This window comes from Balaenoptera ricei, chromosome 20 (assembly GCF_028023285.1).
Source record: "Balaenoptera ricei isolate mBalRic1 chromosome 20, mBalRic1.hap2, whole genome shotgun sequence".
NCBI lineage: Eukaryota > Metazoa > Chordata > Mammalia > Artiodactyla > Balaenopteridae > Balaenoptera > Balaenoptera ricei.
This window is the reverse complement of record NC_082658.1, coordinates 23299550-23318594: the sequence shown is the minus strand read 5'-3', so window position 1 is coordinate 23318594 and position 19045 is coordinate 23299550. Positions and strand designations below refer to the sequence as shown.

General features: G+C 58.7%; 2 protein-coding genes across 6 annotated transcripts in view; both read left to right on the top strand.

Annotated features, from left to right (window-relative positions):
- PLEKHM1 (pleckstrin homology and RUN domain containing M1) overlaps positions 1-8460 on the top strand; it is a 51042-nt gene extending 42582 nt beyond the window's left edge. Inside the window, exons 10-14 of one of the 2 annotated variants that reach the window (XM_059906861.1) lie at positions 13-260; positions 4709-4772; positions 5302-5459; positions 5799-5909; positions 6222-8460. In XM_059906861.1, the coding sequence (XP_059762844.1) occupies positions 13-260; positions 4709-4772; positions 5302-5459; positions 5799-5909; positions 6222-6333 (693 nt within the window). In that variant the 3' untranslated portion in view covers positions 6334-8460. The remainder of the gene's footprint in view (positions 1-12; positions 261-4708; positions 4773-5301; positions 5460-5798; positions 5910-6221) is intronic. The other variant, XM_059906860.1, reaches the window with a different exon arrangement.
- A 1660-nt stretch (positions 8461-10120) lies between these two features.
- Positions 10121-19045, top strand: part of ARHGAP27 (Rho GTPase activating protein 27) — a 31758-nt gene continuing 22833 nt past the window's right edge. The window contains exons 1-4 of one of the 4 annotated variants that reach the window (XM_059906990.1): positions 10121-10315; positions 11255-11387; positions 12290-12488; positions 12678-13352. In XM_059906990.1, the coding sequence (XP_059762973.1) occupies positions 12696-13352 (657 nt within the window). In that variant the 5' untranslated portion in view covers positions 10121-10315; positions 11255-11387; positions 12290-12488; positions 12678-12695. Of the gene's footprint in view, positions 10316-11254; positions 11388-12289; positions 12489-12677; positions 13353-18194; positions 18246-19045 lie in introns of those variants that run through there. The other 3 variants (XM_059906991.1, XM_059906989.1, XM_059906994.1) reach the window with 3 other exon arrangements.

The following is a 19045-nucleotide window of genomic DNA, read 5'->3' as shown; positions in this document are numbered from 1 at the left end:
CCTGGCCCTCAGGTGCTCACCAAACGGCCCTCCTGTCTCACCCTCGCTGCCTGGTGGTGTCCCCAGGTCTGCAGGCAGGCCCTGAAGTTCCTGACGCAGATCCGGGCCCAGCCCCTCATCAACCTGCAGCTGGTGAACGCGTCTCTGTACGAGCACGTGGAGCGGATGCACCTCATCGGTAGGAGCCGGGAACAGCTGAAGCTCCTGGGGGATTACCTGGGCCTGTGCCGAAGCGGAGCCCTGAAGGAGTTGAGCAAGAGGTGAGCACCCTGGGCATGCATGGACACACACACACACACACACACACACACACACACACAAAAATACACATACACACACAGGGTCAGTGCAAAAGCAGCTTCTTGGGAGAAATGCCAGGGCTGGGAGGAGAACTCCTTCCCTTTGCGTTTAGGAGTGGCTTTTATTTGTGCGTGTATTTGTTCATTCATTCGTTTGACAAATATTTACTGAGAACGTGCTCAGGGTCCATCACTGGGCTTGGGGCATGGGCCCCAGCGCTGAGCAAGGTGGACCTGGGTCCTGCCCTCTGGAAGGCATGGCAGGTGAGTAAGGCAGCAGCTACCACCAAGAGTGAGGGCTGGAGGAGAGAGTAGGACGCCCTGGAAGTCCTACTAGAGGGGCAGGGGATCTAACCCAGACTGGAGGAGGGCGGAGTGGGGAAGGCTTCCTGGAGGAACTGACATCCAGGGTGAGACCTGCCAAATGAGTGGGAAAGCGAGGAGACGCAGGAAAGACTGTTCCAGATAGAAGGAGTGATGTGCTCAGGCTGTGAGTGAAAGCCCCATGCGTGGAAAGAACAGGGAGAACTTTCGGGGGAGTGAGGAGGGAAGTAGGGATGTGGTGAGAGGAGGCTGGAGAGGTAAGAAGGGCTGTGTCGCCCTGGCTCCTCTGGTTCCCACTCGCCATTCACCCCATGGCGGCTTTGCTTTGCTGCTGTGGCAACATCCGTCCCCAAATCCTCGCCGGAGGACAGGGTTGCATGGGACCCTTAGGATGCCCTTCAAGAAGCTTCTTGGTACCCGGGGCCTGAGGGGGGCCTTCAGTGCTCAGTCGGGGGTGAGGGGTGACACCTTCTGTGGGGCTGTGCTATCCTGGGGCCCTAGGAGGGCAGACCTCAGGTGGATGAGCTGGTGCTTGCTGCCCAGTTGGGCTTCGTTGCTGGGTTTCTGAGGTCTTGGAGCAGCTCACAAGCCCCTCCACTTTCCCCCTGCAGCCACTCTTCCCGACAGGGCTGGCACAGAGACCACCTGTCTGACGGGCTCGCCTGCTCAGTCCTGGTCCCCGTGCTCCCAGAGCCGCTCCCGCTCGGCTCCTCAGGGCCAGGGCGGCGCAGGGAGAGACTGCTGCGGGGAGCCCTCTCCTAGGCAGGGAGCAGAGGCTGGCCCCTCACAGGCTCCCAGAGCAGCCGGCTGAGCCCTGGTCTCCCCCGCAGGGCCCAGAAGAGCAGAAAGCCCTTTGGGGGCCACCATGAGGGACCTAGAAGGCTGCTTCTGGGGAGGCTATTTCTGTCTCCATCATCAGCTGAGTGCCTGGGTCCCTACTCACTCCCATCCTTTCTGAGATTCCAGGGCCCAGGGCTCCAGAGTCTGCCCTCCTGCCCCCCTGTCCAGGGTGGTAGAAGCTCAGGTCAGGTGGGACCCTGTCACCCTCCCCAGTCCAGGGTTCTCTGCAGACCTGAGAAGACCAGGTGCCTGTAGGGTGCGTCCTGGGTGCTGGCCTCATTCACCCATCCCTGCCGTGCTGAGAGTGTTTGGTCAGCAGCCTTACTGGCCTGTCCGGGCTGCCCTGCCTGGGCACTGGGGACAGTCCTGCCTCTTTCTCTCTGGCCCTGCTGTTCCCATCCTTGGGCGGCAGCACTGCACACGGTGCTCCCAGCCTTTGAGAAAGCAAGGCCAGGCCTGTGGAAGTCCCATTTCAGAAGCAGCGTGGGGCGGGGGAAAGAGTTCAGGAGCAGCCTCCGCCTGGCCCCAGATCCGCTGTGTGACTCAGGGAAGTTGCTTCACTTCTCTGAGCTTCAGCTTTCTTGTCTGTAAAATGGGCCAGTGATCCCTGTGTTGACGTGGCCTACCAGAGTTGTGGTGAGGGCCACATGAGGGGCTCAATGTCTGGGGTGGGACAGGGACAGGTGCACAGATGGCCCTGGGTCAGGGCGGTCTGTGCCATGAAGAAGGAAGGAAGGGCCAGGGGAGCTCCCGGAGGAGGTGGCATCAGCTGAGGGTTTGTGAAGTTCGTTTCTTTTGTTCTTTTAAAAAGAAAAAGTGCTTTTCTTTTTCTTCTTTACAAAGATAGTATTCAAATAGTATGAAAGAGAGTCAAGCAGAAAGTTGGGATCCCCCTTCTCTAGTCTGGCCACCATCAGTTCTGTTAGATGCTCCAGACCCAACTTGGTCCTCACACAGGAGAACGGAGTTGCCACAACACAAACGGCATCACGTACGTAGTGAACTGGGGTTCAGCAAAAGAAGCAGAGGAGAAAGCGGAAGGGAGGGCCCGCTTTCCTGGCTAAGGGAACCCACGGCAAGGAGGCGGGGCAGGAGCATGGCTCGCCAGGGCCTTCGGGGGGCTCAGGGCAGTCAGATGGTGGGTCAGGGGCCAGACCTCGAAGGTCCCCTGTGCCACAGCAAAGGCGTCTGGATTTCATTCTGCTGGCAGTGGGGAGCTGTTGAGGGGTTTTGAGCAAGGGACGGTCACGTTCAGTCAGGAGTTTAGGAAAGACCAGTTTAGCAGCAGTGGGGCGTGGGTGCTGGTGTAGGAATTGGCCCAGGAGGTGAGGAGGCCTGGACTGAGTCGGCCAGAGTGAAGGGTGAGAGGACGGGAAGGGCTGAGGAGAAACAGGCAGGTTTTGGATGTGGGATCCCCTTTCCCTCAGGGGGCTGCCCTGGCGAAGGGGACTCCTCCCTGACTTCATCTACCCCAACAGTTGTACGGCCTCACTTGAGGGTGTGACAGACCCAGGGTAGGTGGCTCGTAGGGAAGGCCCTGGGCCTAGCTGGCCCCCTGGGCTTCCACGACTACGGGCAGAGGGCAGACGACAGAGAGGACTCTCCATCCAAATCAGCCCCACCCTTCCTGCCGGCTCAGGAACAGCCTGTGCACCCCGCACCCCCTGCATTTTCCTGGTGATAAACGGCAGCGTCCTGTTCCCAGAAAGCTGGAAGTTTACTGGGGAGACCAGCATGTTGAGCTGAGCGGACAGTGGCCGCATCCTCACCCCACGCAGCACAGCCTGGCCTGCCTGCCTGCCTGGTGGAACTTGCCGTCTTGGCCCCGGGTGGGGTCCCCCCTGGACCACAACTGAGGCCATGGGGTGGGCAAAGCCAAGCACCCACTCCAGATGCCGCGGGGCCTGGCACCTTCCTGCCCCCAGATGTCCAGAGCATCCTGGGGCAGGTTCCCACGCTTCCTCAGACTGGGAGAATTCTCCCCCCAACCCCAGTACCAACACGGACACACAGCAAGGTCAGACAAGTTTTTGTACCAGGGGAATTTCTGCAGGTGTTTCCTCTCCATCTCTCAGGATGTGACCCTTGGGATCTGTGCCATTGGTGAGGTGGAAACTAGAGCTGGGTTGGCAGCTGAGCCCTCATCCTCTGCCTCCCCCGCCCCCCGCCCTCCCCCACCTCTGAAATGGGATCTGCTGCACTCAGGACATGTCTCAGCTCCTCTCCCATAGCACTGAAACCAGATGCTTGAATGTCTGTCCCTCCACTAGACCAGGGGCTACAGGAAGGCAGAGGCCACGTCCTGTGCATTTCTGTCCCCAGCCCTGTCCCTGGCATGTAATGGTGGCAATAATGACAACAGCTAGCACCTACAGGCATTCACTGGGTGGAAAGGATGCAGGCTCTGGAGCCAGACTCCTGCGTTTGTTCACACTCCAGCTCCGCCACTTACTAGCTGTGTGACCACAGGCAAGTTATTTAACCTCTCTGGGCCTCCATTTCCTCTTGCAAAATGGGGGTTATAATAGTGTCAACCTCACAGGAGTCTTGTGAGAATTAAGTGAGTTAATATATATAAAGCTCTTAGTCTCGTTCCCGGTACCAAGCGTTAGCTTTCCTCATCATCCTCATCATTATTATTTTTTAAACAGATGTTTATTTTTTTATATCTTCAAATTAAAATTTTTGCAGCTTTATTGAGTATAACTGACAAAATTGTAAGACATTTAAAGTGTATGTTGTGATGATTTGACATATGATTACATTGTGAAAGGATTCCTCCCATCTGGTTAATTAACATATCCATCATCCTCACATATTTTATATATTTTTATGTATATACATGGTGTGTGTGTGTCTGAGAGAGAGAGAGACAGAGACAGAGAGAATATTTGAGTTCTACTCTTAGCAAATTTCAATTATACAGTGCAGTGTTATCAACTGAGGTTAATAATTATTCATTGTTTACTATGTATGAGGCACTGTGCCAGATGCTTTAAATAAATTATTTCATCCTCAGAACAGCTCTCTGTTTCAGGTGAGGAAACCTGAGGTTCAGAGAGGTTAAGTAACTTGCCCAAGGTCCCAACAGCTTGTCACCTGGAAGCCCAGATCCCAAGCCCAGGCGGCTGACTGCTCCGCCCAGGCGGGAGCTGTTTATGCCTGGTCAGCAGCGCTGAGGGAATGAAACCAAACCCAGGTTGGCCCGGGTTCCTTCTAAGGAATCTCTTGTGTTTTCTTTGAAGACTCAACCACAGGAATTATCTCTTGGAGTCTCCTCACAAGTACAGTGTCGCGGACCTCCAGCAGGTGAGAATGCCACCCCCCAGACCTCTCTAGAAGGACCTTATTCCTGGAGAAATCAGAAAGGGAGATGATGGGGTGGGGGAGAGTGCCTGCAGTCTACTGAGGCCAGACGGCCGTCTTCAGCTTTTTGGTAGCTCGGAACGGGTGTCCCGCCGTCCACACTTCCTGGGCAGTGGCTGAGCCCCCAGCGCCCCTGGGACAAGCAGGCACTGCAGCAAAGCCCAGGATCACAGGGCTCAGCCCCTTCCCTGCGTCTGGACTCCTCCCCGGCAGGGAGGACAGAGGGAGGGGTGAGGGTTTGGGACGTTCCTTTCCTCAAGGGAGGGTACAGTGGATTCCTCTGTGCGCAAGGGCTGCACGTGCTCAGTCTGATTCTGGGAGGTTTTCTCGCCCAAGTGGAAGGAAACTCCTCTTGGGGTAGGAGTTCTTCAGGCAGGGTGCCAGGAGCAGCAGCAGACCACGTCTTGCAGACGGCCTCAGGCTCGGCACAGCTGCTTAAGAGGCCCCGGCGGCCCGGGCTTGCCCTCCACAGATCGCGGACGGGGTGTATGAAGGATTCCTCAAGTCCCTGATCGAATTTGCCTCCCAGCACGTCTACCACTGCGACCTGTGCACCCAGCGCGGCTTCATCTGCCAGATCTGCCACCACCATGACATCATCTTCCCCTTTGAGTTTGACACCACAGTCAGGTATGCGGACCCTCAGCCAGCCACCCCGCCCCACCCCCATTCCCACCCGGCCCCCCGGAGTCCCCGGGCGGCAGGCCCGGTGCCCAGGGAGGGGGACCAGACGAGCCCTCACAGGACTCCCTGCCTCCACCGAGCCATCCATGTTTCTGGAGAAGAGGTGGCTGCTGCCTCTTTGGGTTGCGGTGGGAGGACCTCAGTTTTGTCCTTTATGAGCAGGTGGAGGAGGAGCTGGATGAGTTTCTGGCCTGGAGTGTTGGCACAGGCCGGGCATAAAGCGGGCACCTGGTGGGTGGTACCTGCCACTGCCTCTGCCCCTGTAACAATTGTTCTTGTCCCCAGTTATTGCTCATTATCAGAGGCCTCTAAATGGAAAAATTCATCCACCAAACCTCCATTCCAACCCATGTGGGAGTGGAAAACTGAACTGGTGGGAGCATTCATTCATTTTCAGTAGGTGTCCCCGGACCCGGATTTGACCTCTGAACAGACCTGGGGCTGAGTTCTTTAAACTGCAGAGTGTTTGAAACATAGGCAAGAAATCGTTCTGTGAGTCTCAGCAGTATTTATAAAAAGGGAAATAGAATAGAGAGTATGAGCGTGGGTTGCGGGGCTTAGGGGTAAGCACTGTGGCGAGAACCTTTTGTCCCGGAACAGAGAGGCAGTGCCATGTGCCATGGGTGGCAGGCCCCCGTCAGGAACACTGACCAGCCTCGAGCCCTGGGAGGCCCATCGGTCCCAGCAGTGCTTGCTGCTTTCTCCCAGGTGTGGCGAATGCAAGACCGTCTTCCACCAGAGCTGTCAGGCCGTGATGAAGAAGGGCTGCCCCCGCTGTGCCCGCCGGCGCAAGTACCAGGAACAGAGCACTCTCGCCTAACCCCATTTCCTGTCCCCACCGGGGACCCGGGGCTCAGCCATCCCAGCTGGGTTGGCCATCAGCCTGGGTCACGCTTTCAAGGTGTCACAGATGTCTCCCTTGTCAGGAAGACTCTCGGATGTGATCAGAGCATGAGCCTATGAGAGGGAGCCTTGGGAGCTCTTGATGACACCTCCTGCCCCCCACCCACCTGCTCCAGGAGGCCGGGACACCAGCAGATGCCCCTGTCTGAGGATGCGGGAGGAGAGGGGCTTTGCACTAATTGGCCCGGATCCCCTCACTGACACACCATCTCCATTAGGGCTGTTCAAACACTGTGGAAATAAGACTTGGGAAGCATTTTCAATTCCACATTCCTGATTAAAAGGCCTAGTTTTTTTAAGGTGGGTTTTTTCCCTTCATATTTCAACAGAAAATATTTTTTTATTCTTGACCCTCCACAAGTCACCCAAGAAATCCAGGCACTCTCACCCTGAGCAAATGTGCAGGAACTGCTCAGGCCAGGCCTGTAGGCGGGTGGCAGCTGGGTGGACAGGCCCCCTAGGACAGAGCCTGACAGCTGGCGGGTGCCTTTCCTTCCCCGTCACCGAGCGCTCGCTGCCGACAGCTCCTGTACAACGTGCCAAACCCCCGGGGGGCCAGGCAGGCTCAGTCCTGAGGACCGTGTGTTTCCTCTCCCTCTCCTCTCTGCTCCCCGCCCCCTCCTCACCTGAAAAGCCCATCACTTCCTCCATGTCAGAGCCCCTGGCTCTCCCATAGCCTGGGATCTTGGTCCCGCAGGAGGAGGGGAGTGACTCGGAACCAGCACTGTCAGCACTTTGAGCCTTCCTTGGTCCAGGGAAGGGTCGCCATCTAGCCCACCCCTCAGCCCCCCGCCCTCCTCACTCCTACCACTGACAAGCAGCCAGCCGGGCGGGGGACTGCTGCAGACGCAGGAATGCATCCCTGCCTGACTGACCCCCACCGGGACAGAGGTAGGCTGGGTCCCCACTGTGGAACAGTGACCCTCGTCCTTCCACGAAGAGTGTCAGCCCTGCTGCTGAGATGTGCAGGGACACGCAGGAGAAGCCACCCTCGTGGAAGGATGCTCAGCCTCAGTTTACAAAGCCATGAGAGTTCACAAAGCTTTGCTGGACTGGCCCAGGAGGGGCGCTGCCGAGAGACTGGAAAATTTCACTGGAGCACAATTGCCTTTTGAAGGGGTCTTGGGGTGGAGCCTGGAATTGTTTTCAAAGTGATATTTAGACCCTTGGGGTTGGGGGGTGAAATCTGGGCATGATTTCTCTGTTGCCTCCCCCCCCCCCCACCTCTCCTGGATCCAGCAGGCCCCCCTCAGCCCTGGGGTCTTCTGGCCATCCTATCTGCACTTAGCTTGGATTGGGGGCCTTAGGTGGAGATCCGCCTTCACTGTCAAGATACGAACCTACTCCCACCTCTCCCTTGGGCTGATTTGGCTGCTGAGTCACCTGCCCGGCCCTGTGGAGCTGGATAAATTGTGCAATAGAATCGAGGAGGTGGTAGGTGGATGGGGGAGGGGGCTGTCACACAGCTTCCCTATCCCCATCACGGAAGATGGTGCACACCTGTGCCCAGCGCACCAAAGAAAGTGGATCCTTACCCCCATCCCCACCCCCCATAGCCAGCATTAATGCTCCACCACAAACACAGCCTGATCAGAGCCGTAAGTGGTCCAGATCCCTGAGTGAGCCTGGGGTGGGCAGTGCCGCGTGAGCCCAGCCCTGTTTCCTCAGGCCTGTGAGTATATTCTGTATTCCAGAGGGTCCCTAGGAGGCAGCAGGAGTGAGGCCCTGGAGGAGCTCACTTTGGTCTGGCGGGGCCTGGCACGCCCCACTCCCCGCCCTCCCTGAGATCAGTAGCCTTAGAGCTGCCCCTCCCCCATACCAAAAAGCTGCTGATGCTTTCGGATGAGTTGACTTTTAACCCCCTCACCTCCAATGGGAAGCTGATGTGAACCTCGGTAGTGCCCACACTATTTTTAAAATTTCATTTTATGCAATAAACTTTCTAGTGAGGGGCCCTGGCCCTGAGAAGTGCTTTGCAATGTACCGAAGGAACTGCTGCGTGTGATTTTTGAATGATTTTGCAGTAAAGACCTGATCTTTCTAATCTGTGGTCTGGTTTCTGAATTTTTTTTTTTTTTAAGTAAGTAATGCGGTTATATAATTATTTATTTAGGCCGTGCCACCTGGCATGCAGGATCTTAGTTCCCCAGACCAGGGATCAAACCCAGGTCCCCTGCAGTGGAAGCGCAGAGTTTTAACCACTGGACCGCCAGGGAAGTCCCTGGTTTCTGAATCTTAATGCTGCCGCTGACTGAGGGAGACCACAGGCCCTCAGTTACCATCTGATAGCCGCCCCTGCTCTCTTGTCAGTCAAACCCTAGGCAACGGAGGGCAGGAGGAGAGTGGTTATTGGTAAACATTTGCAAGCAGGGGGCTTGTGTGCCAGGACTGGGCATGGAGAAGAGGGGAAGTAATTCTTCAGTCTACCCCCCCACCCTTGCCTCTCCTCGGAGTCAGCCCCCCTCCCCCACCGTGGGATAGGATTTCAGGGCCTTTGGGGAGGTTTACTTAACATACACTCATATAACTAATGAAGCTAATGCCTGAAATCCCACCGTGATGGCTTCTTTCCTGTTCCTTAAATGTCAAAGCACGGACTCCTGACACTGGAACATGTGAAACCATTTCCCACAGGGTTATCCAAGGCAAGAGAAGGGGCTCAGGAAGGAAAGGTTCGTGAGCAGGGCCCGATTCAGGGCTCATGGTTTTAGGGCTCAACATAGCCTTTACTTGGCTGCCAACTTTCCTCTGAAGTGCCAGAAGTCCCAGGGGTGGGGGGCGCCTGCAGGGGGAAGCCCGCCACTGCCCCTTGTAAAGACAGAAGAAGGAAACAGACTAATTCCCAGGGAAATCAGGTTGCAGGAAAATGGGGCTGAAAGATTCAGGTCTGCGGTTTCCTGTCCTTGAAGATGCCTCTCAGCCTTCGAGGGACCACTCACTCTCCGCCCATTGCATGAGCCCCAGCTTCGCTCAAGGGCAGGTAGTGGTGGGCTCCGAGGAAACCTGAGGGACCTGGTGCGAGGGCTAGAGGAGGCAGGCCCAGAGGAGGGCCAGGAGCACATGACCTGTGTGCTACCTTTGGACTCAATCCTCCATCCTTAGCAAGGTGTTTCTGAGAACACTTGTGTCTCCCTTCCCCCTCCTGCATAAAGAAGGATTGGGGGGGGGGAGTGTTTGGAGACCTCAATTCAACCCCAAAGAGGAGGACAGCTCACCTCATAATAAAATTAGTGGTAATAACGAATCTAATGTGTGTTCTTAGAATATGATCATAACAATACATTTGCTTAGTGCATCTCATTTAATCTTCACAACAATCCTATGAAGTAGGTGTTATTATGCCCAGTTTACAGGAAAGAAAACTGAGATGCAGAGATAAGGTGAGCATCTTGAGTTCAAGCCCCAGGAGCCTGCTCTGAGCTTATCCTAGGGACAGATTGGAGGAGGCCCTCCTCCCCCACAAGGATCAAGGCAAGGCGGTGGGGGAAAGGGTTGGAGTAGAGCAGTGGAGGGAAATCTGGCCAGAAGTTGGTGAGAAGGCCTCCTCCCCTCTCATCCCACCATCCTGGTTCTGCTGCCTCCACCTCCGGGAGACCGCCAGGTGTGGCCCAGGATCCCGGGAGGTGCAGGGGAAGGGGTGGCGCCTCTGCTCCTCGGGCGCTGGCCCGTCCCAGAGGGGACAGGAAGCCAGGACACCGGGGATTGTCTCTCGGAGCCGCAACCCCAGTCCGGGAGGAAGTTCTGCCGGGTGCTCTCCGCCGGTGCCTCCCTCGCTATATTGTTGAACAGGAAACAGGGCAGCGTGGGAGCAGGGCGGTGGAGGAGGGAGCGCCGGACGCCGAGCCCCCGCGCGGCTGCCAGAACAAGTGGAGGCAAGGCCAGCGATCGGACACCCCGAGGTGCCAGGGCAGGGCCGGACTGGGCGGGGGTGCTGATCTGGGGCGGGGAGGGGAACCGCAGGTGGCGGGTCCTCACCCGGGAGCATCGCGCGCCAGCCCCTTCGCACTGCGCTGGAGCCTGAGCTGCGCGGGCTCGGAAGGAGGGCCGCGCGGGACGGATCTTCCCCTCCCCCGGGAGGAGGTGGGAGGCGAAGGGCTGCCCTCCGTCCCGGGGCAGGAGGGGCGCAGGCCCAGGCCCCCAGCTTCGACCCAGGCGTTGGCGCCCCTGTGGCTCTTGTCTGTCTCCCGGGCAGTGGACGCAGTGCACCTCCTGGTGATGGGTCCGTCCTCGCGCTCCAGGGATCCTCCCCGCTCCCCCATCCCTTCCGTTCTCTTCGCTCCCCCAGGGTCGGGGAAGGAGCCGAGGGTTGGGTCCCCTCCCCACCCAGCCAGTGACCCTGAGCTCCGGGGAGCGTCCCTGCGGTGGGAACCCCGCTCCAAGTTTTTCCAGGCCCGGACGAGTTGCGTTCGGAAAGAGCCTGGGGAGGACGTAGATGGGACCGGAGCGGGTAGTGCCTGCAATCCGTACAGTTCAGGATGCAAATGGCCTTGCTCGGATTGGGAACGCCCCGGCAAGACTGCAAGCCTGGGTCGAGCAGTCCCTAAGCAGCGCGCCCGCGGGACGCAGAGGCTCGCGGACAACGAAATCTCGCGCGTAGGGGTGGGGCGGGGCAGGGTCGGGACCTACCCTCCCTTGGATCCGCTCGCGACCCTCCAGCGCCCCTTCGGTCGCAGCCCTCCCTGCCCCTGCCCCTCCCTCAGGCTTTCTCCTGCCCCGGGCCCCGCCCCCAAAGTCCCCACCGACCCAGCCAGACTTCTTCAGGCTCCTCCTCGCCCCTCCCAGACACAGCCGCTTTGGGAACTGAAGGCAGCCCTCTCCTTCTTTGCTCTCCTTGCCAGCTCCTGCTCCCCGAGGTCTCTCCAGCCTAGCTCTTTGAAGCCCCGCCCAAGGAGATGGCAGGGACCTAACCTGCATACATCCGCCGGCTCCGCCCAGCCAGCCCATGGGCTCCGTGAGGTCAGCCCTGCCGACGTGAGTGAGCGCGGGGGTCCAGCGGAAGGTGGTGAGAAGGGGTGTCCCCCTCTAGGGTTTGGTGGCTTAGCTCCCGTCAGCTCAAGGACCCCGCCTCCAGGGTCCAGTGTGCTTAGTGACTCAGTTTACACCCCTTCCCCATCCTGGAAAGCTTCAGAAAGAGGCGGAGCGCTAGACCAGACCAGACCTTGTGCCTTGGATCCCTCAGACTCAGCGAGAGGCCGAGCTCCCAGCTGCTGGTCCCAGGTCACCTTTGTGGGTCAGTAGGTGTGGTCGATGTAAAGGCTTGGAGGGACCAGCCACACAGGCAGGCTTACAACTGGGCTCTGACTCCCTCCCCCAACATACCAAGGGCCAGACTGAGCTGGCGTGGAGGGGGGCGTGCTGTGGTGATCACTCCAGGAGAGCTTTGGGGGCCCCTGGGTACACCGCACGGGTAGTCACTGTCACAAAGTGCATTCCCTAGGGGCCATTCTCATGGGGCAAGGTAGAGATCACAGGGCAGGGGGGCAGGCCGCAAGGCCGAGCCTCTCTCGGGAGGTGGAGATGGGAGCCAGAGAGCAGGGGGCGGTGCCGGTCGGTCTGGGCTGGCCGGGCTCCGGGTTCACGTCTGTGGCAAAGCCGCTGGGGAAGGAAAGAGCAACCGAGAGAACCGGTTCCCCCGGCCTTGGCAGTCGCGGCCCCTCACGCCAAGGCCCTTGGACTAAGCGGGGCAGGGACACTCCCAGAGTAGAGCAAAGCGGGGGCCGCTCCTGGAGCCCGCGCCCCAACCCTGTCCCCGCGGGCCTGGGGCGCACACGCCTGGGGAGCGGGGTGCCAAGGACGCGATTCCCTGAGGGCTGGAAGCGTCGGGGAGGGGTGGGACGGGGGTAATGGAATGGGCTATTCTTCCCACTTCACAGACGCGGAAACTGAGGCCCAGTCAACTTTTAGGCAAACGTGGTGTCGACTTTATCGCGGGCAATCACCCCCATCTCTTTGAGCCAAAGCTTCCCTGGCTGAAAAGCTGGACCAGTATTACCCACAATCTCCCCACCAAGGGATAGAATTTTACAATCAACGCAACAGAATGAAAGGGCTGTCTTAATTCCATCACTGAGTGTAAGAATGAGAACCTTAGAGATTATTTTATCCAACTCCCCCGTTTTAGAGACAGGAAAACTGAGGTCTGAACGTACACAAACGATTGTAGCTTCGGGACTCGAACCCAAGTTTTCCGTCTCCCTAGTGCGGTGCGCTTCCCGGCTCGGCGGCCCTGACCTCCGCGCCCCTCCTCCTCGTTGCCCACAGGGACACGCCGCGGCCGCGATGGCGGCGGACGTCGAGGGGGACGTGTACGTGCTGGTGGAGCATCCCTTCGAGTACACGGGCAAGGACGGGCGCCGCGTTGCCATCCAGCCCAACGAGCGCTACCGACTGCTGCGCCGCAGCACGGAGCACTGGTGGCACGTGCGCAGCGAGCCCGGCGGCCGCCCCTTCTACTTGCCGGCGCAGTACGTGCGCGAGCTGCCGGCCCTCGGCCACCCTGCCCCCGCCCCGCAGCCGCCCACGCGCCTTCCGGGACCCGCGGACTCCGAACCGGTCGCCTATGACTACCGCTTCGTGAGAGCGTCGGCGCCCGCCGGTCCCGACGGCGCGCCCGCCGAGGCCCGGGGGCGCGCGGGCTCCATGTGCGGCCTAGCTCGGCGCGGCGCAGCAACCCAGCGCCGAAGCCTGGCGCCCTGCCTGCCCTCCTGCCTGTACACGAGGCCCATGGCACCTGTGCGGCCCGCGCAGTCTTTGGACGACCTGGCCCGCACCGCCGCGCCCCCTGCCGGTCTCCTCGGGAGCGGGGGCAGCTTCAAGGCCTGCAGCGTGGCGGGCTCGTGGGTGTGCCCGCGGCCCCTGGCGCGCAGCAACTCCGAAAACGTCTACGAGGCCATCCAGGACGTGCGCGGCCAGCCGCTGGAGCAGCACCCGGAGCAGGTACGCCACGGGGAGCCGGGAGCGGGCAGACGGGCGGGAGTTACGGCCGCCGCGGGCGGCGGCGCTAGGAGACCCGCTCAGTCTTGCGTCGGGCTCCACGGAGCAGCAGTGTCCGCCGGCTTTGGACCACTCACGCCGAGCCTAACTTTCCTCAACCACGAAACGAGAGGGGTACAGGCTCACTCACGATCTCTTACCTGCAATTCCCAAATGTCAAAGCTCCCTGGAGCCCAAAGGGTTTTTGTAACTCAGCTGATCGCAAAATTTGACTTGAACCGATGTGCGGCCGTGGACGGCGTTAATTTATCCCATTTAGTGTGAACATTCAAGTTTTGCTGCAGAAGTGCAAATAAACCCGATTACAGGCTGCTGCCCAAGCCTTGCTGGGAGAGTTATGTCACCTGTGGCAGGTGTGTGCGCCGGTTATCCTTCTAAAATCCGAACCATTCCGAAACGTATCCGGAATGAAATAGGGGACTGTGGACCTGCCGCCGGCGGCTCTGCCTGCCTCGCCTTTCTCACATGAGCTTGGGCGTCGGAGGAGATAATGGATGTGAAAGTCAGGGGTCTGCTTCCTTTTTTGACTGGTTCCAACATTTTAGTTCCTTTTTTTGTTTGTTTGTTTGTTTGTTTGTATTTCGATGGTTTTGTTTCAGAAAGAAGTCCAGTTATCGCGAGGATGTTCTTTTTGCCTCAGAATCCAGTTACGTAAATTTGGGAAATTTTAAATTTTTATTTAAGTATCATTTAAAATAAGAGCACCTTTTTAAAACTCTTACATCCTCAGAATCCTTCGGCGGCCTGGACTTCTGCAAGTTTAGGGACTTTTCAGGGAGAGGTGGGGGGGTGAGGGGCACAGGCCCCCTCTGACATGTGCCACATCTGACAGCTGTGTAATTATGGGCAATCCACTTCCTCTCTCAGGGTCTCAGTTAGCGTTTAGATCAAGGGGGTAGGGGATGGATGACCCCTGAAACTTGTGAGTCTCTGATTTCCTTCTTTGGACCCAATATGATTACAATAAATATTGATGCCTGCCACGTGCAGGGACTGAGTCTGGGAAGAAAGAGGCACCATCCCCATCTGTGAGTTCCTGGGTCTTCCTTCCGCCCGGTCGCCCGGTCTCGTTATGGTGCAGTGTTCAGGATTTGAGGCAGAGACTCGAATTTGACTCTGCTGGGTCACCTGCCATCTCTTTTGACAAGCCGCTTCATTCCCCCGGCCACGATGCCCTCTTGTGTACATGCAGAACAATACCAAAGGATTCGAGGCGTTGAGAGCCTTAAACGAGGTGAAGCGTGGAAGTGCTTGGCACGTAGTAGGCGGTCAGCCAAGACTGGCTGAGGTCCCACTGGGTATCTTTTCCTCCGGGTGCACGCCACCTCTGCTAAGGTTTCAAGGGCCAAGCCGCCCCCTGGTGACCAGAGCGGAGAACAGCATGCGGTGGGTGGGGAAGGAGGTCGGGACACAGACCCGGAGCGGGGAGAGTTGCGGGGGCGGAGCGGGGGCGGAGCAGGAATGGGGCGAATCCTTCAGCCAAGCGCCTTTGCTAACCCACCAGACAGCTTCTCTGGAATACATGGCTGGATGCCAGCAGCCCTTCCCCGGCGCCCCTCCGTTTCCTGAGCAGGCTCTCGGCGGCGCGCTCTGGGGCCTCTCCACATTCTCTGTCCTTGTGATGGTGGGAATGTCTGTCTGGCCCTTGGAGGTGCACTCCTCGATCCTTGAGGTGGGGGACTGGCCTTGCTGTCTGAACCCCAGCACCTGGCATAGGGCCTGGCCCAGAGCCTTGCCGAATGTGTTGAAGAGGGACGGGGCTCTGCAGGTCTGCCCAAGGGGCTCCACCCATGAGCCCAGGACCAAGATGGGAGAAAGAGGGAGAGGAGACACCACCCCACCCCACTCCCCGCATCCTGGTACCTCCTGAGAAGAGAAATCACCCCAGGAGCCAGGGTCACTGCACCTTCTTCCTCTAGCTGCGGCAGCTGCAGTGGTGTATTAGGAGTATGTGGACACAGGTGATGATGGGGGTAGGGCTTGTACAGGGAGGAACTGGGGTGTCTCCCAGACACCTGGGTTTTGGCAGAGAGGCTCTGCCCAGTCCCACTTCTGGCCCTAATTCACTGTGTGACCTCAACAAGTCACTTAGCATCTCTGGTCCTGTTTCCTCCCCTGTGTAATGGGTATAATACCACTCTCCCTGTGACTGTGCTTTATTCAAGTGTCAGCTGTGGGCCTCCCTTGACACCCCATCCCTGACAAACTCCAGGGGTGGGCAGGTGGTTCCCTCCTGGGAAGGAAATCCCACCCTGCGCTCAGTTGTTCAAGGTAGCATTTAGAGAAGCAGTTTCCTGAAAGGTGAGCCTGCCTGTTTTCTCCTTGGAGGATGCAGGAGAAGCAAGTCCTGCCTTTCCCCTCCATTCACTACATGTGAATTGACTGAACACCTGCCAAGCACCAGGTGAGCCTTTGGATCTAAAGGTGACTGAGGCACAGCTGCAGCTCTGAGGGGTTCACTGTCTGGGACGGGAGATTGGGAGGAGGGGACAGATGCTTCAGTGCCTGGCACAGGCCACCTGTGATGGAGTTATACTCGGGGTGCATGGGCAGAGGTGGAGGTGCGGGAAGATGCGGCACCTTTGGGGCCTTACAGCTGGGGCTCAGGAATGGGGGTTTGGGGTCGGGGGTGGATGGTCTTGCCGAGCAGGGGCTCATGGGCTCTCGCCAGGAACTTGGACTTTATCCTGCAGCTGTTGGAAGGCTTTCAGCAGAGAAGGGAGGGGGATTGAGGAAAAACCCCTGTGTCTGGGCCTTGGAGAATGACGAGGACCTTCATGGTCTCCCAGGCACGCAGTGATAATGGGAGGTTTGGGAGGTAGACTCTGCGGGACCTGGTGGCTGATGGGTCGAGGGGGTGGGTGGGAAATCAGGAGGAACTCCAGTCTCCCAGTCTGCACACTGGGGCAGACAGTGGTGCTGTTCACAGCTGGGATAACCTGGGAGGAAGGGGTGGAGGAAAGACGTGGTGCCCACTTTGGCCCTGCCTGGTCCAGTAGGCAGTCGGATAGCTGGGGCTGCCGTCCAGGAGGAGACCTTCAGCCTGTGATGGCGGAGCCATGGGTGTGGAGAGAATGTGGACGTGGGGATAGGAGCACCTGAACAGCCTTGGGGCTACCGCATTTGGGTGACTGACAGAGGGAGGAGAGAGGAGCATAAGGGGAAAGACCAGTCAGGGAACAAGGAGTGCTGGCCCAGAAGCTGAGGGGAAGTGTCCAGAGAAAAAGGAAGTTAGATAAAGGCCATCGAACGTTTATCGGTAGTGGCCACCAGAAGGTCAGCGGCCACCTTATCAGAAGCTGGTCAAGGGGTCAAGGGGTTGCTGAAGGCAGAGAGCAAAGGATCAGAGAAATGAAGGTGAGGACACAGATAGCATGTAGACAACTCTCAGAAGCTTAGCAGGGAGGGAGACCCGTGTGGTCAGATGTGGGTGCAGATCTAGGGTGGAGACTCCCCCGAATCTCAGTGAAGGGGCAGGAAGAGGGGGAGGCTGAGGATGGTGAGGAGGTAGTTGAAGAGATGAGATCCCAGGAGAAAGGAGTGAGGGAGGGACCCAGAGCAGAGGGGAAGGGACCTGCTTCCTCTGAGAAGGAGCAAGGATGTGTGCATGGAGGTGACATGGGGTCATTGGGGGGGTAGGAACAGTGTCCACTTGATGGACCATTGGACAAGGGGAGATGGTGGTGAGGAGGACAGGACAATTGGCAGAGGCAGGGACTGTCCCTGCCAGAAGAGAAGAGCCTGCACCACGTGGGGCATTTCATAGCCTCGTCATTAACCATTCACTTGGCTAGGGAAGCACACAGTGATCATCTAGCATGTGCTGGCCACTGGGACACAAAGCATGGTAAGACATGACAGTCCCTGTCCCAAAGGGGCTAACGGTCCTGTGGGCTCTCAAAGACTCATCCTCCCAGCAGCCCGGAAGGCAGGCATGGGTACCCCCCCACGTTTGTCTCGAGTACAAACAGAGGTTCAAAGAGCTTTAGTGACTGGCCAAAGGTCACATGGCCAGGAGGTGGCTGCTTCCAGATCAGTTGCAGGCCTCCAGACCCCAAACCCCACCCTGACTACCAGGCTCAGTCTCAGCCAGGTGGCTTTCAGGCTTGGCCACCCTGTTCTCAGCAAGGACAGTACAAGCCCAAGGCAAACAAGTGTTCACTTTTGGGTACTATTTGGCGGCACCGCGCGGCTTGCGGGATCTTAGTTCCCTGACCAGGGATTGAACCCTGGGCCCCCGGCAGTGGAAGCGCGGAGTCCTAACCACTGGACCACCAGGGAATCCCCAAGTGTTCACTTTTCTGTGTGCTCCGTATGTGCCCAGCCATGGGCATGGGGGCACGGAGGAGGCAGGGATTCCAAACACTCCCCTTGAGAATGAGATGTCCCAGGAGGGGGCAGAAGCACACCCTTCTGAGGCGGGCGAGAGGGAGGCGGGAGGTGAGCTGGAGGACGGTACCCCCGCCAGCCACGCACACCCGCCGGGAGGCACCCGGGGAGCCCAGGGAAGCCTGGTGAGGAAGGGGCCTCTGAGACTCCTCCCCGGTGGCTGCTGCGGGGTCACCCCTGGGCGTCGGGCCGTCCTGACTCTGGGATTTCAGGGTGTGGTCACCATCGCTGCCCCAAGATGACTCAGAGGTGGGAAGGCCCAGGCCGGTCACCTGGACTGGAGCCCGCCCCAGCTGCCGGGGCATTGGCCCCAGGGAGGAAGGCGTTACAGCCCCCGGCCTCTGCAGCTGCTTATGCAAACAGCCCAGGAGGCACCGCACCTGAGCGTGTTCTGGACTGGAAGGAGCCCCAGGGCCCTCGTTCCTCCCTCCTCCTCTGCCAGGAACTGTGAGTGACCTTTCGCCTCCCAAGGAGTTGGGACCCTGGGGGGAGGAGGGGCGTGCCACAGCGGTTTTCCCACGCTCTCCCCGACTCCCCTCCTGGCCTTTCCCTGTACCCTAGAACCCACCCGGTGACCCCTGCTGCCAGGTGCCCCGCTCTCCTCTCCGGATCCCAGCCCTGGCACACACTCCCTGGGACAGACTCCAAGGGCAGACCCAGGCAGCTGTGATGGAGATAAGGGAACTGGCCTTGGGCTGACCCACCTGGATCCCCCTTTGGGACCAGCCAGGGGGCCTTCTAAAACGGGGGGCTGGTAAGAACAGGGGAGCAGAGGCCAAGCGAAGGACCTAATGAGTCCCCTTGTCCATACGCCCTCCTTCCAACAACTCAGCCCACCCCCACCCAGCAAGGGCAGCTGCCCTGGGGTGGCCCAGCTGCTTTCTTTACACCTGGCCTGAGCTTACCTTCCCCGTGGCTCACCTGCAGCCCCAGGCTGACCCGGGAGCCCCACTGCCCAGCCTATGACCTGGTTTGTGAAAGAGCAGGTTCTTGGGGAGCTCCCTCCCATCCTCACCCCACATTCCTGCCCACTGAGAGCCCCCCCCTGCCCACTGCTCCCAAGGTGGAAAGGAGCAACCTCCCACCCTGCAGACTGTTGTCACTGGGTGATTCCCCCGCTCTCACAGCCTGGGCCTCATTTCACTCGGTTCCCTTCAGCCCCCAGGCCTCCTGAGACAACCCCGCGGCAAGCCCACCTGCCTCCCCACTTCCTTCCTGGGCCCCGGCAGCTGGCCTCACTCTGTATC